The sequence below is a fragment of the Micromys minutus genome (genome assembly GCF_963924665.1).
Source record: "Micromys minutus genome assembly, chromosome: 8".
Taxonomy (NCBI): Eukaryota; Metazoa; Chordata; class Mammalia; order Rodentia; family Muridae; genus Micromys; species Micromys minutus.
The window spans coordinates 22661436-22676017 of record NC_137977.1 but is presented as its reverse complement, the minus strand read 5'-3'; the positions used below and the strand labels follow the sequence as shown (position 1 = coordinate 22676017).

Sequence of the window (14582 nt, the reverse complement as noted above, 5' to 3'; positions counted from 1 at the left end):
AGTAACCAAGTTACTGAAACATCACGCATGAAGTTGAACCTAAATTAAGCTGGGTATGGTGGTGCATACCTGTAATGCTAGCCCTTAGTGTGCTTAGGAAGAAGGACTGGTGCATATTTGAGCTACAGAATGAGATCCAGTCTCCAAAACACAAAGCCAAGTCAGTGTAGTGGTGTATTCCTGTACTCTCAGCACTAGGGAGACAGAGGCAGGAGGTTCAAGAATCTGAGCTCATCCTCTGCTATAGTCAACTGACGGCAGGAAACTCCATCTCAAACTTTTAGAAGGGGCCAACAAGCTAGTTCAGCAGGGAAGCGGTACTTACCCACAATCTGGATAACCTGACTTCTTTTCCCAGACCCAACTGAGTAAGGTGAGAAAACTGATTTTCTCTAATCCTCAATGGCATAGCACACAAATGTACATATATGTATACATAAAATAAACATATTAAAAAAGATTTTAAAAACAAAACCAAAACAATACTGAGATAACTTCTGCTTCACTGTACAAATATATTAAGGCAGTAATATTACCTGATGTAACTTAGAAGCATTATCTCAGTGAGTGTTATTTTTGTGAATTTAACAAGACAGATCTTTAAAAGAGGAACAATTTCAAAATGGTAAGAAACGTTAGAATTTACTGATTTCACTCTTTCCTCACTTACAAGTTGGCTGCATTAGCACTTGCATCTCTACAGAGCAGCATATGCTCATACACGGGCGCTGATCCAGAAGCAGACAGCATCCTTGACACATCCCAAGTCCAATGAAGTGTAGCCTCAGCCCTAGAGACTTACAGCTTGAGACAACTTAAGACATAAAGCTCTCAGGTGGCAAACTCGCTAATGATTTTCCAAAGTTTGTATTTTGCTTGCCCTGCTCGGGTAAAATAAGACCAGGGTTGTCAGGGTAAAATAATCAACAACTTTTTTACTTAATCATAGGCCTCAGCAACATATGAGGCTAGGAAATGTTTGTACTTCTAACAGATCCAGACAGAAAAGGTCAAATGAAAAGACACAGAAAGGAAGAAAGGAAAAAAAGAAAAAAGATTAGACAGTTTTACCTATGCACCAAAGAGGAAAAAGCTGAAAAGCAAGCTATGGCTCAAAGGAAGACTATGAGAAAAATTAGCTGATGTAGTGAAGCTAATGAAGAAAGTTACTACAGCGTTTTAAACCCTAAGTGACTTAGATGTTTCATGCTCTTCCATGAGCATCATTGTGTCTTAGAACTCATACTCAGCATTCCAAAGTAGAAGCACATGTTGATTGGTTGTGAGCTCACAACCTCCACCTGACTAGAAAGACCCACACAGCCACACAAATCTCCTCATAGCTGCTTGTATCTATAGCATAAATTCAGCAAACTCAGACTTCATTTTGCCTCGTTAACCTCTCAAACCCTGTTCAAAGTAGTGACTGACAGTTACTCTGTCCTATCTCTTTTAACATCTATCATACAGGCTGCTTACACGAGCTCGCACACACACACACTCGAACACACACACACACACACACACACACACACACACACAAATCAAAATCCCTTTTGTCAGGAATGAAATACATCATTTAAAATTTCCTTGCCAAGACTAACAATTAAAGAAAAGACAAACAAACAAACAACTCCAAATGAAGTTATTCTTCACTGATAGCCAGAACCTACAAGTCTTAGCAGAGACAGAGTCCTCAGAACAGACTGTCTTGTTGCACTAGCTAGATTGGCAAGCTCTGGATTCAGAAAGAGACCCTGCCTCGGTTGGAAAGCAATCAAGAAAGACATCAATATCAACCTTGACAATCACTCGTGCACGCACACGCGCGCGCACACACACACACACACACACACACACATTCCAAAAACAAAATAAAGCCCCCCAAACACTCACTACTTGAACTGTACTAAAATAACAAAGGCTTTCATTATTCATCCACTGGGGAATGATTGTAAAACTGTGCATTCCTGAGTTACGTAAAAAAATAGCTAGAGATAATTAAGGCGTTAGAGAAGTTCACCAAGCAACTGAGTTCACAAGTCCTGAGCTTTCCCAGAAAAAGTTTCTTGCTCTGAAATTAATCAGTTATGTTTCAAATAAAAGGGCTCTCAATAGTCTAGAACACGGTACGTGCCTGCTATTTCACAAGTCAGGAGATACAAGAGAATCAAGAATTAAGACTACATAACAAATCCAGCTTGAGGATAGTAAGATCCTGTTCTCAGGAAGGGAGAGAGGCGGGAGTAAGGAGGGAGGGACTGTAAAGACTTGTGTAAAGACTGATATTAGAGCAACTTTGGTTGCTTTCAATAACTTGAAATTTTATCTCTACAATGCGTGGCATTATTACCAAAGTTTATCTAAAATGGAATACTGACCCAAATACCATAACTTAAGAAGGTACCCCGAAATCTTAAGACATTTACTATTTAAATGCAAACAGACATGAAGGGAGGAAAATGCAAGCCAAAATATTAAAGCATTCTCTGAACAACACTACTTACTAATTGGCCCCTCTTCACCTTCTAGCCATTTGCAGCAGATGTTTAAGGTTCACACTACAGTTTCTTTGATACTGGAGAAAAGACTGAATTGGGTTATCAAGACCTTCTCCTCAAGTTCACCAAACTACAATAAATATGGAGACGTTACTGTGGTTGATATAGTAGTCAGTTATTTCAGCCCAGCATGGTGGTGCACAAGTTTAAAGTCAAGACTCAGGAGAGGGAAGATGACCAGGAACTCAAGATCAGCTTTGTACACATACTTAGATCCAAGGCGAGGTAGTCCCTGACTCTCTCTCTCTCTCACACACACACACACACACACACACACACACCACAAAAACTTTATTAAAAGAAAAACTGGTAGAATTGCAATTAATAAGGAAAACAAAAGCTTCAACAAATTAGTAACAGAAAACTAATGCTTCTAAATAACCAGTGCTGCCTTAGTAGGACACACATGCACTAGGACATTTCAAATATAGCAATAAAAAATTCAGTATCAGGCTGGAGAGATGGCTCAGCCAGTTGAGCGCACTGGCTGCTCTTCCAGAGGTCCTGAGTTTAATTCCCAGCAACCACATGGTGGCTCACAACCATCTGTAATGAGATCTGATGCCCTCTTCTGGTGTGTCTGAAGAGAGCGACAGTGTACTCATATTCAAATATATATCTTTTTTAAAAATTCAGTATCTACCACCACCAAATAGTATAATTTTCCCCTTGCTGTAGGGGATCAAATTTGGGATCCTACGTATGCTAAGAAAACATTTAACCACTGAACTACAAAAGATCAAATTTTTTAAAAAATAATTTTTTTTGTCATTTATGTGTATGTTTGTCCAATGCAAGTACAGCAAAAGTTCTGGCTACAGACAAATTTTGTAAAGGAAACATTTCACATTAACAAAACAAAATCTAATAGGACTTTCCTAGTATCTATCAAGACCAGCATTTTTTTTCCTACACACATCACTTTATGGAGTATACATGACCCTCTAGAGAGCTCTCCCCCAGTGTCTTCTGTGTGGGGTGAAGATGTATCCAGATTTGTTTCACTGTCCTCTGCCAACAGAAAACCTATTCCAGGCTGAGCATGAGTCAAACTGGGCTAGTTATAGACATGAGAAAGAAAAGATGTTCTGCTGACGACCTAAGATGAATATCTTATTGTGGGCATCTTGTCTAGTAAATGTACACCGAGTCCATGAAAACAGAGGCAAACCAAATTACCAAAACTGGGAAGTAAAAGGATTTCTAGGGTCAACTCCCTGATCTCTGACCAACACCTATACTTAAGAGATACTTCTAGGAATCCCAATTGCAAAAATTCAAACTCCCTCCTAGCTCAAACAGCTAGCTAAATTTCTATGGCACATAGTAGCTGAGGTTATATGAACATCTTGATATAAAAGAAGATAAAACTCTTCCAGAAAATTATTTACAAAAACAATCTTTTAAATTCCTAGAAACTATAACCCTTGGGAAACTTTCTAAAGTTTACCAAGCTATATAGTTCACCAAGCTGTATGCGGAGTATATTAATTTTGGTGTGTGTGTGTGTGTGTGTGTGTGTGTGTGTGTGTGCACGCGCGCGTATAGTCTGCCCCAAGTTGAAGACAGCTCAGTGGTGTAAAGTACTGGCTGCTCTTCCAGAGGACCTAGGTTCAATTCCTAGCACCCACACAGCAGCTCACACCATCTATAACTTGTAGACCTGATACCCTTCCTTCTCTAGCCTTCACAGGCACCAGACATGTGGTGTACAACAAGCACATGCAAGCAAAAGACCCATACACATAAAACATTTTTATAAAATAGAGTAAAAATGAAACACTAGGCCAGAGAAATGGCTCAGAGATACAGGAACTTATCATCAAGCCTAAGGACCTAAACTCAATCCCTAAGAAAGTAAGACATCTGCAAAATGTCCTTTTGATCTCTACATGTACACCATGTGCATCTCTTTCACATACACACACACACACACACACACACACACACACACACACACACCATTTTAAAAAATACACATATTTCTCTTGGAGCTAGGGAAATGGCACAGCAGTTACAAACAGTTGCAATTCTTTCAGAAGACAGAAGACCCAAATTTGTAGCACAGTACCCTCATTAGGCAGCTCACAAAAGCATACAACGGCAGCTCTGGGAGATCTAACAACTCTGACCTCTGCAGACACCCACACATCTATGAGATACACACGCGCTAACGCTAGAGGAAAATAATGCAAGAAAAGGGAGTGATTGGAGTAGAAACCTAGCTCCAGAGTAGATGTAGCTCCAGAATAAAGCCCTGGCTTAGCATGCACCAAGCTCCAAGGTTCAGTTTCCAGCACTACAAAATTAACAGTAAATGAACTCTTTAATTCAATGCCTATAATTAGTGTTAAACTTTAAAAATATATTAGTAAAATATTAAAAAGCTAGAATTGAAAGATAAGTAATGTGCTTATATGCAGCCAAGATCTTGACAAGAACTAAAACTAAAGGAACTTACAATAGTACTTGTCATTGTCAACTCAGCCAGTAAACGCACCTGCTGCCAAACCTGATAAACAATGTTTGATCCCCAGGACCAGCAGTGTTTTTAAAGAATTTTAAAGGTTGGAGAAATGGCCCGGTGGTTAGAAACACTTGCTGCTCTTCCACAGGACCCAGGTTAGAGTCCTAGCACCCACAAACCAGCTCAATGCCAAACGTAATCTACAACACCACACTGCAAATGGTGCCCAGATGTACATGCAGACAAAACACCAATACACATAAAGTAAAAATTGTACAAAAAATTGAGAATTTTAAATGCAATGCTCACATACAAAGCTGAGTATATAGAGGAGAACTCATGCTTAATACTGACAAAAGAAATCAAAACAAAACAGGGAATACCTGTTCTGTGGGTTGGAACAGTCAATTTAGAAAAGTATCAATCTTTCTCAAACTATACTTATATAGAAAGCTGAAGCAACTGCAATAGCTAAATAACTCAGAACTAATAAACTTAGAAGACTCTGTTCTAAGGCATGAGTGCTATGATGGCAGCTAATCTGTGGCCGACTAGATTTGGAATCAGCTAAAGACATGTCTGAGGTAAATGAAGTGGAAGAGACACTGACTTTGGGTGGGACCTTCTCACTGGCTGGAGTCCAGGCCTGAATAGAAAGGGGAAGGGAGGAAGGCAGCTCATCTGTTTCCTGATCTGCCCAGATGCCAGAAGCCACCACAACAGCTGTGAATGGTCCATCTGCCTCACCTTGCCCACCATGATGTAGTCTACCTCAGGAACCATGAGGCAAAAGACTTTCCTCCCTTAAGCTGCTTCTTGTTCTGAGTGAGATAACCCAGTCACAAAAGAACAGACATAATATGCAGTCACTGATAGTGGGATGCTAACCCCAGAGGCTTGCACTCCCCCAGAAACAACTCACAGACTGTATGAAGTCCAGGAAATAAAGAAAACAAAAAAAAAAAAATACATATATTTACAAACAAGAAGACTTTGACTGTTTCCATGTTTCGTTTTGTTTTGCATGTACTTTACGCTTATTGTAACTATTGGGTTTTCAATGCGTACTGTCGGGCCCTTGAAAAATATCAAGTACTGACTAAAAAAAATATATTCACATGGTTTTATGTGAAAAATTATTTTAATGTCTGAAAAAACAGTACTGACAAAAAAGTATAATTTTAAGCAAAAAATGTTTAAAATCTGTACATTTATCTTTGTTTTGTAAAATAAAGTCGTTTAAAAAAAAAAGAGGAAAAAAAAAAAGAATGGAAACACACACACACAAAAGAAACAATCTCATACTGTTTGAGAAAAGTGAAGTATTTTCTAGGGAATCGCCCTGCTATCAAAACTTCTCAGCTTGATGGTCAGGATGAGGCAAATCCTTGTCCTTATCACATACCCTCCAGATCATTCCACTGGCCTTTAACTTTTGAACATATAAAGCAAGAACCTGGGATGTATATCCACATACAAACAATTAAATAGGTTTGCATCAAGAGTAAAAAAAAAAAAAAAGTTAAAAAAAAAAAAGAAAAAGAAAAAACAAAGAAAGAGCAATAGTTATATAACTAAAGCCACGTAGAATTGGCAGAAGGAAAATGAAGACTCGTAAGTCAATGAAAGAAAACAGACCCCAGATCTAACTTCACACACACAACCAAAAGATTGTTAATAAATGTGCAAAATTAATTCAACTGAAAAAAAGACATTTCCAAAAATGCTGAAGCAACTGAGTTAGTTCTCCATAGCCAAAAGAAGCAGAGGGAGAAGGTAACCTAAACACAATTAATATTAAAAAAAAAAAAAACCCAAAACCCAAAACAATTCAGATTTAAGAATTTCAAATTACAAAGTAACTGGACATAGTGACACATGCTTTTAATCCCAGCAAGGGCAATCTATGAGTTGAAAGCCAGCCTGGTCTACATAGTAAGTTCCAGGAGAGCCAGTGCTATACAAAGAAATAAAATGATAACGTTTTTTAAAAGAAAACATGAAAAAAGAAATCTCCATGAGCTTAAACTTAGTTAAAAATTTAGATCCCTAAGTAGTGTGGAAGACTTAATACAGTAGACCTAATTCAAAATTAAAGTTTTACTGGGGGCGGGGGGGGGGGTGTTAAGAGGCTGGAGAAATGGTTCAATAAAGTTAAGACTGCAGGGAGCAGATGACCCAATTGTAGTTACCAACACTCATACTGGTTAGCTCAACACTGCCATAATTCCAGCTCCAGAGTAGTCAACATCCTCTTCTGGCTTGCAACTGCGCCTAGACAGACAGACAGACAGGCAGGCACACACACACAGAAATACAGATATATACAAACACACATATATAATTTTAAAGAAACTTTATAATCAAAACAAAAAATGTTGAGGATATTTAGAAGAAGCATCTCTACTTTCCCATGGATAAGTTATAACCCTGCCATGGAGTAGCAATTAAAGGTTTAAACAATCATTTGAACATAACATCCTTAAAACAACAGAAGAGGTAAATGAATGAGTATCAGGAAATAAATTAGATCCTCAAGAAAATGAACCAATTCCTTGAATCTTGACTACAATAGTAGTTATATAAAATCTACAGATATAATAAAAAGGACAGAGTTATAGACATACATTGAACCAGTGCTAGTGTCCTGATTTTGAAATTGCACTATTATACACAGTTCCAAAGGATGTAAACAAGTGAGAAGCTGGATGAAGGACCTCTCTACTGTCTTTACAATTTCCAGTGAATTTATAATTATTTCAAAAAGAAAAAAAAAGTTAAAATGAAACAAACTATTGACTGTTGTTAATGAACTAAACTACTGGGCTAATTATTGTAAAGCAATGTTAACTTGACTAAAAATTGGTCCACCTGAATTCAATTGGCTCTATTCTGAGATAAGGTTCCTCCACCTCTCCCCTTACCCCCACCTGCCCCTGAGTCTCATATAACCCAGGATTTATCTCAGGCTGGCTGTGAATTCACTATGTATCTAACCTAGAAATTCCTGCCTCCACCTACTAAGTACTTAGATTTCGGAGGAAGGCCACTTCTTCCTGGTTGTATGCAATGCTGAGATCAAAACCTGGGTTTCAAGCATGCTAAGCAAGCACTCTACCAACTTAGCAACATCCAAAGCACCTAGAACAAAGAATTTAACTTTCAACAATTTGCCTCAGTTCTTAGCACCCATTGCCTCAACATGTTCCTAAATTGACTCAGATTACAAGAAAAACAAATTTCAAGTACCACCTCCCTTAATTCTATCTATTAAAAGGAACACTTATTTGAACAAGAGTTAACCGACATGACAACTTATTCCTTTACATTTCTCTCTCCATTCTCCTGTTACCACACAGCAGTGACAATGGTGTCCAGACTCAGGGTTCTGCCTCTAGACTATTTCCTATCTTTCAACCTCTTGAACCTTCCAAGTTCCAGAGACTAATCACCATGAGCATCACATGTTTCTATGTTTTATGTTGTCCAGATGGTAGAACTTCAACATTAAAAAATTAAAGAAACATTTTGGCTTAAATTAAGATAAAACTTTATAAATACACACAAATCAATACTGCAAAGAGCTACTTCCTGAGGGATGAGCCCTGTATCACTTGACGTACTAAACTATAAACCTGTCCCAACAATAGAATCATGTGGTTCTACATCATTTCCTAAAAGTCCTTCATTCTACACCTGCAATTCCAAACAACTCTTAAATAGCACCCTAACCCAAGAGCACATCCTTAACTCTAGCTGAGAGGCTGAAATGTAAGCAAAATCCAGCCTGGTTCTGAAAACAAAAAACCAAAACCCCACAGGAAACAATAATTTCCTAGACCTTTTAGGGGAAGGATATTTTCTGAGATCAAACCCAGGACCCTTTGTATGCTCTACTATTTTAGCCAAACCTCAGACACTCTCCTAACCTTTCCTGTCAGCAGTGCTCCATTATGTAAGAGCCCTCAACATTCCCCCGACAAGACTTGGATGTGCTCCTGCTTCCCTGGATGACATCCTCCCTTTCTTCTCCACTTAAAAGATCCAATGGATGTTTCAACACGTTAGGATTATTAATCTGCTATATCTGATCATCATTCTTTCTATAGCCTTGCTATTAATTTACATTTCATGCCCATGTGTCCTGATTATAAGTTCTACAATGAAACAGTAAAAACAACTTCTCTACTTGCAGTTGTTGGAATAAAAACTGCCTCCATAGGCTCATGTATTTGAATGTTTGTCCCCCAGTTGGTGGAACTGCTCAGGAAGGATTAGGAGGTATGAGTGAGTTGTGTCCCTGGGGATGGGCTTTGAGGTTTCAAAAACCCACACCATCCCCAGTGTCTCTCTGCTTCATGTTTGTGATAATAAAAGTGTAACGTCTCAGCTACTGCACCAGCACCACACCTGCTTGCTACCATACTCCCCAACAGAATCATTATAGACTCTAACTAACCCTCTGAAACAGTAAGCACCAATAAGCTCTTCCTTTTGTAAGTTGTCTTGGTCATGGTGTCTGTACAGCAATAAAAAAGTAACTAAGACTCTACAAAGAGTGTCTTCCCCATTAGAGGAACACACATCATCAACCAACTGGCCCTATTTTGTTTTTTCCCCAACATCTATCCTTCCTAGAAGATTCACTTTGACCTAATCATATACTTAGTTGAACCTTGTTCTACTTTCTTTCTGGTTTTTGTTGGTGTTTCCTCACCTCAAACAGTGTCTCATTCAGTAGCTCATGCTAGTTTCTTGGCCTATTTACTGAACCAAGTGTTGAAAGCAATGCAGGATTATCTAAAGGTGTGTGTGTGCTTCTCTGAGTCTTCACTCAGACATGTGCATGAGTATCAGGGAAGAAGTTACATGTTTTATAGCAAGTTCCTACTATCAGCTTTTAAAAGCCAACTGCTGACTGCAGCCTCAATTTTTTTTTTTAAAGGTAAGGTTTGACCATATAGCCCAGGTATGACTGAATCTTCCTGCCCATGCTTTCTAAAAGCTAAGATGAGAGGCAGGCCCCACAACAACCCTCAAGTAAAGTCCTATTCCAATGTCTGGCTAATAGTTAAAATCTTGATTGTACCAAAAAAAAAAAAAAAAAAATTCTCAACTTCTTCAGATTCAGAGTTATCATAGAAACAATTTTCTGAGCATGTCTATATGGAATTATCAAGATTGTGTTAACTGAAAAAGATCTACCCTAAATGTGGACAATACTATCTAATAGGTGGGGTACTGGACTGAATAAAAAGGAGAAAACAAGCTAGGCACAAGTACAACTCTCTGCTTCCTGACTGGAGGTGCAATGTGAACAGATACCGCCTCCTCGTCCATCATACCTTCTTCACCATGCTGTATGTATGTATCCCTGCAGCCTCGAACCAAAAATAACTTATTTTACATTTGTCCGATCTTTTCTTGGAGCAGTGAGACAGAGCAACTAATTCCAATTGAACAGCAATGGTCTTGTTCTTAAACTTCTCATTTTCTTTCTCTTTCTTTTAATAATTTATTTATTTATTATATATTAAGTACACTGTAGCTGTCTTCAGACACACCAGAAGAGAATACCCGATGTCATTACAGAAGGTTGTGAGCCACCAAGTGGTTGCTGGGATTTGAACTCAGGACCTCCGGCAGTGCTCTTAACCACTGAACCATCTCTCCAGCTACAACTTCTCACTTTCTAATCATTTAAATCATATCATCTGTCTGTTAAATACACCTTAAGCCAGCTAAGTGCTTTCTTTTTCTAGTCAGAAGCAGAGGCAACCCTTCTCTTTGTGAACTCTTGAAATCGTATCATGATGGCACACACTTATAATCTAAACATTTGGGAGACAGGCAAAATGATCCAGTGTCCTGAGCAAGCCTGAGGTACATAGATCAGTGACTTATGATGCACACACGGCATCTTTGGGGGTAACAAATGCTTTGGACTTAATGCAGCAATCACAGCTGCACAACCCAAGAATATACTACAAACACTGAGAGGGTGGTGCAGTGTGCACTGCATCAGCACTTAATGATTTTTCACCTACATGAAAGCACTCATATTTGTAAATACACTTAAATTGTGAGCATACACTTTAGGAAATAGCTAATGATTTTATTCTAAAACACAAACAATACCTATCTATCATAGACCAGGTACTGTGTTAGGTACCACAGAAAATATCACCAGACTACAAAATAAACTGCCCTACTAGAGACTGGAACAAAGAAAACACTTGAAGATTGACCTAATTAAAGATTGGACATGTGGACGTGTGCCCCCTAAACAAGAAAGGGCACGTATCAGTGCCAATATGCTTCAGCCTGTATACAGCTCAACACTTAGTTTACGAAGACTGTCATTATAATATGCCCCTAGACCACTGTGAAATTGACAACTAGCTCCCAAGGTAGGCTCATGGTAGGCTCATTTTACTACCTTGAAAGAAAATGGACCTGAGTTTTAGAATTACGGATGTTGCTGATACACTTCCAGCATTATGGTGGTGTTTTAAGGTACCCAAATGTTCATACATGTTATTCATATAGGAAAATTATACTACAAAAGTGTATGAACTCATTATTATGATTTCATAGAAACTGGAGAGATGGCTCAGTGGTTAAGAGCACTGATTCTTCCAGAGGTCTTCAATTCAATTCCTAGCAACCACATGGTGGCTCACAACCATCTGTAATGGGATCTGATGCCCTCTTCTGGTGTGTCTAAAGATAACTACAGTGTACTCACATACATAAAATAAATAAATCTAAAAAAAAACTCACATAAGCATACTTCTTTGAACAGAGAGCTTATATTTTGAACACTGTAGGAAGATCTTAGATTAGAAATTAGCAAACTATATTTTGTACATCAAAACAGCATACCTCTGCTTTTTTAAGTTTTATCAGATCATACCTTGTACATTTGCATATACATTCTCCATAGCTGCTTTCCAAATTCAACAGCATGACTAAATAGCTTCAGCAGAGACTCTATAGTCAGTAAATACTGAAACACTAGCTAGAAACCCCCATCTAACCAACAGTAGCCAAGACTGATCCAGAGCAAACACATTCTTACAGTCCCTTAAGGATCCAAATATTTCCATAGATACCAACTATGCATTCCTTAGATAAGAATTAGTTAATTCTTATTAACTAATTCTTAGTTAATTACTAACCTAAAACAAGTTAGTTTGGGCTTCAGACAACTAAAGACCTTCTAGAGAAAGAAAATCATCTTTCCTTCCTTCTGCTGACTAATTATTCAAAAAATGGTAGCTGAAAATGAACATTTATAATCCTTTGGAGTTGGTTGGGAGTACAATCTTCCCAATCTTGAATGTAAATGGATATGTTTCCAAAGTAGTTCATTCATATGCTCAGCAAAGTATGGTGCTGCTATTAGCAGTAGACATTATCTCCCTGCTACACAACTGCCAGAGTGTTCTCATGGCCCAGGAGCCAACTTTCCTCTGCTTAATAACCCATGAGAAAGAAGCCAGTGGGGCCAGTGAGATGGTTCAGTGAGTAACAGCAGTTGCTGCCATACTTGATAACCAGAGTTCTACTCCCAGGACTGGTTAAAGGAAGAAAGAAAAGGGGGAGAGGGGGAGACTCCCACAATTGTACTCTGACTTCCATATACACACTGCAGCACCCATAGATAGAAACAGACACATGTACAAATAAATAAGTATAAATTTAAATTTTTACTGAATTTCTAGGACAACCTGTCTTTTTTCAATACATGGACCCACCTTGTTTTCGAACATCTTCTACGGCAGCCACAAGCTCCTCCTTGAGAAACTGACTCTCTTTTGCAATTTTATCCCCCTTTTCCAAGAAATTCTCAGTTGCCTGTTCAACAGATGCAGCCAAAACATGGGCCTTCTTAGAACGGCCTCTCTTTTTATTAGAGGGCCCTTTACTATTGGTGTTTACCAGGGTTGTCACCTAGAAGTTAAAAAATATAATCATTTAAAATGAAAAATTATGCTTTATTTAGTTTCCAAAATAATTTGTTGCTTTACGTGTAAGGTAAGAAATGTGATGCACATTTTAATTTCTTAAGTAACCATTAAGTTTCAGAAAGACTTCACAGACTGAAACTATGACTGGGGGGTAAATCACTTTTTAGTCAAGGTAGTCCAGAAACTGCTGAACGATGAATCGAGCTTTACCAGAAGACTACATTCTGTCATTGTTACTTGTCTGCAAAATGTTCTCAGAAAACTTACTTATTAATACAAATCTTAGCATTAATTAGTCAAAGTCCTTAATAAAGAAAAGAAAGACTGCCCATAAAAGCCTACTTGTGATGATGCTTAAAAGTTCCAGAACATTAGCCATTATTAATAAGTTTAGTATACCAGATGATCTGTAGGTTGAAGATGATTAAAGAATTATTATAGTGTAAAGCTGCCAAACACAAAACCTGAAAAGTATACTGGGTTCAAGAAAGCAAATATTCCACTAACCCCCCCCCCCTACACATATAGACATATAAAATAAGAGTTTATGACTTGGAAGGCAAGTTTTTAAAAGACAGAAAATGCCATTCTTGTTTTCTCTCTCCTCTCATATATAAATATATACTTATACTAACAATGCCAAAAGAATAAAAATATATAGCTGCTAAGTTAATAAATGTCATCACACTATAATAAATGTATTTGTAACAGAGTATACCAAGCCTACACCGGCAAACTAAATTACCTGCCAACTAATCCTATACAACAAAGGGTGCATTAAGATGAGTGGAGAACCTTAGCCATTAAGTCCCACCTTCCGTGAATTTCCTGTCTGATGGAAGATGAAGTTTATTTGGAAATTTGTACGATATAATACTAATAACCTTTACTATTAACAGTAAGATTTCAGAAAAGGGCAACTGTAGTCTAAAGAATTAAATAAAGCCAGGTATGGTGGCACATGACTTTAATCCAGGTGGCACTCAGAGGTGGAGACAGGAATCAGGAGAGTTCAGGTCTACCCTTATATACCTAAGGAGGTTGAGGCCAGCTGTGGTGATATAAAACCCTGTTTCAATTACAATAATAAAAAGAATTAAATAAAGGTATGTACCAGTATTCAATTAATAGTGGAACCAAATTAACTAAGTACTGTTAAACTAAAACTCAAAGACTTGAGACTCAATCAACTCGAGACTCTGAGCTAAATAATCTTGGTTGTAGTTTATTAGCCAGGCCTATTGCTAAAGAATGTTACAACTATGCATTTGGGTTTCCAGATTCTTACCTGTGTAACAAGAGGCTCCAATAGTCTTTCAACAGCCAGAGTTCTAATCTCTAGACTTTTGGGGTCCCATTTGAAGTTTATGTTGCCTGTGTGGACAGTAGTCATTTCTAAGAGATAAACAAAAACCCAAAGTCAGGCAGACATCAAACAGAAACATGTAATACTCCTATCAGTAAAGCAGCATTCACAAAGGAAGTATATGTAACCTGCAAATGAGCTCTTACACATAGCAATTTTGTGTTTACATAAAGAGACAATCTTGACAAAATTTTTAAAGTACTAATTCACTATAC

At 38.0% G+C, this 14582-nt stretch overlaps 1 protein-coding gene across 1 annotated transcript in view; it reads right to left on the bottom strand.

Annotated features, from left to right (window-relative positions):
* CTNNA1 (catenin alpha 1) overlaps nt 1-14582 on the bottom strand; it is a 127085-nt gene that overhangs the window by 84653 nt on the left and 27850 nt on the right. The window contains exons 2-3 of the mRNA XM_080920282.1: nt 14290-14396; nt 12789-12984 (exon numbers count right to left, since the gene is read on the bottom strand). Coding sequence (XP_080776408.1) covers nt 12789-12984; nt 14290-14394 — 301 coding nt within the window. The 5' untranslated portion in view covers nt 14395-14396. The remainder of the gene's footprint in view (nt 1-12788; nt 12985-14289; nt 14397-14582) is intronic.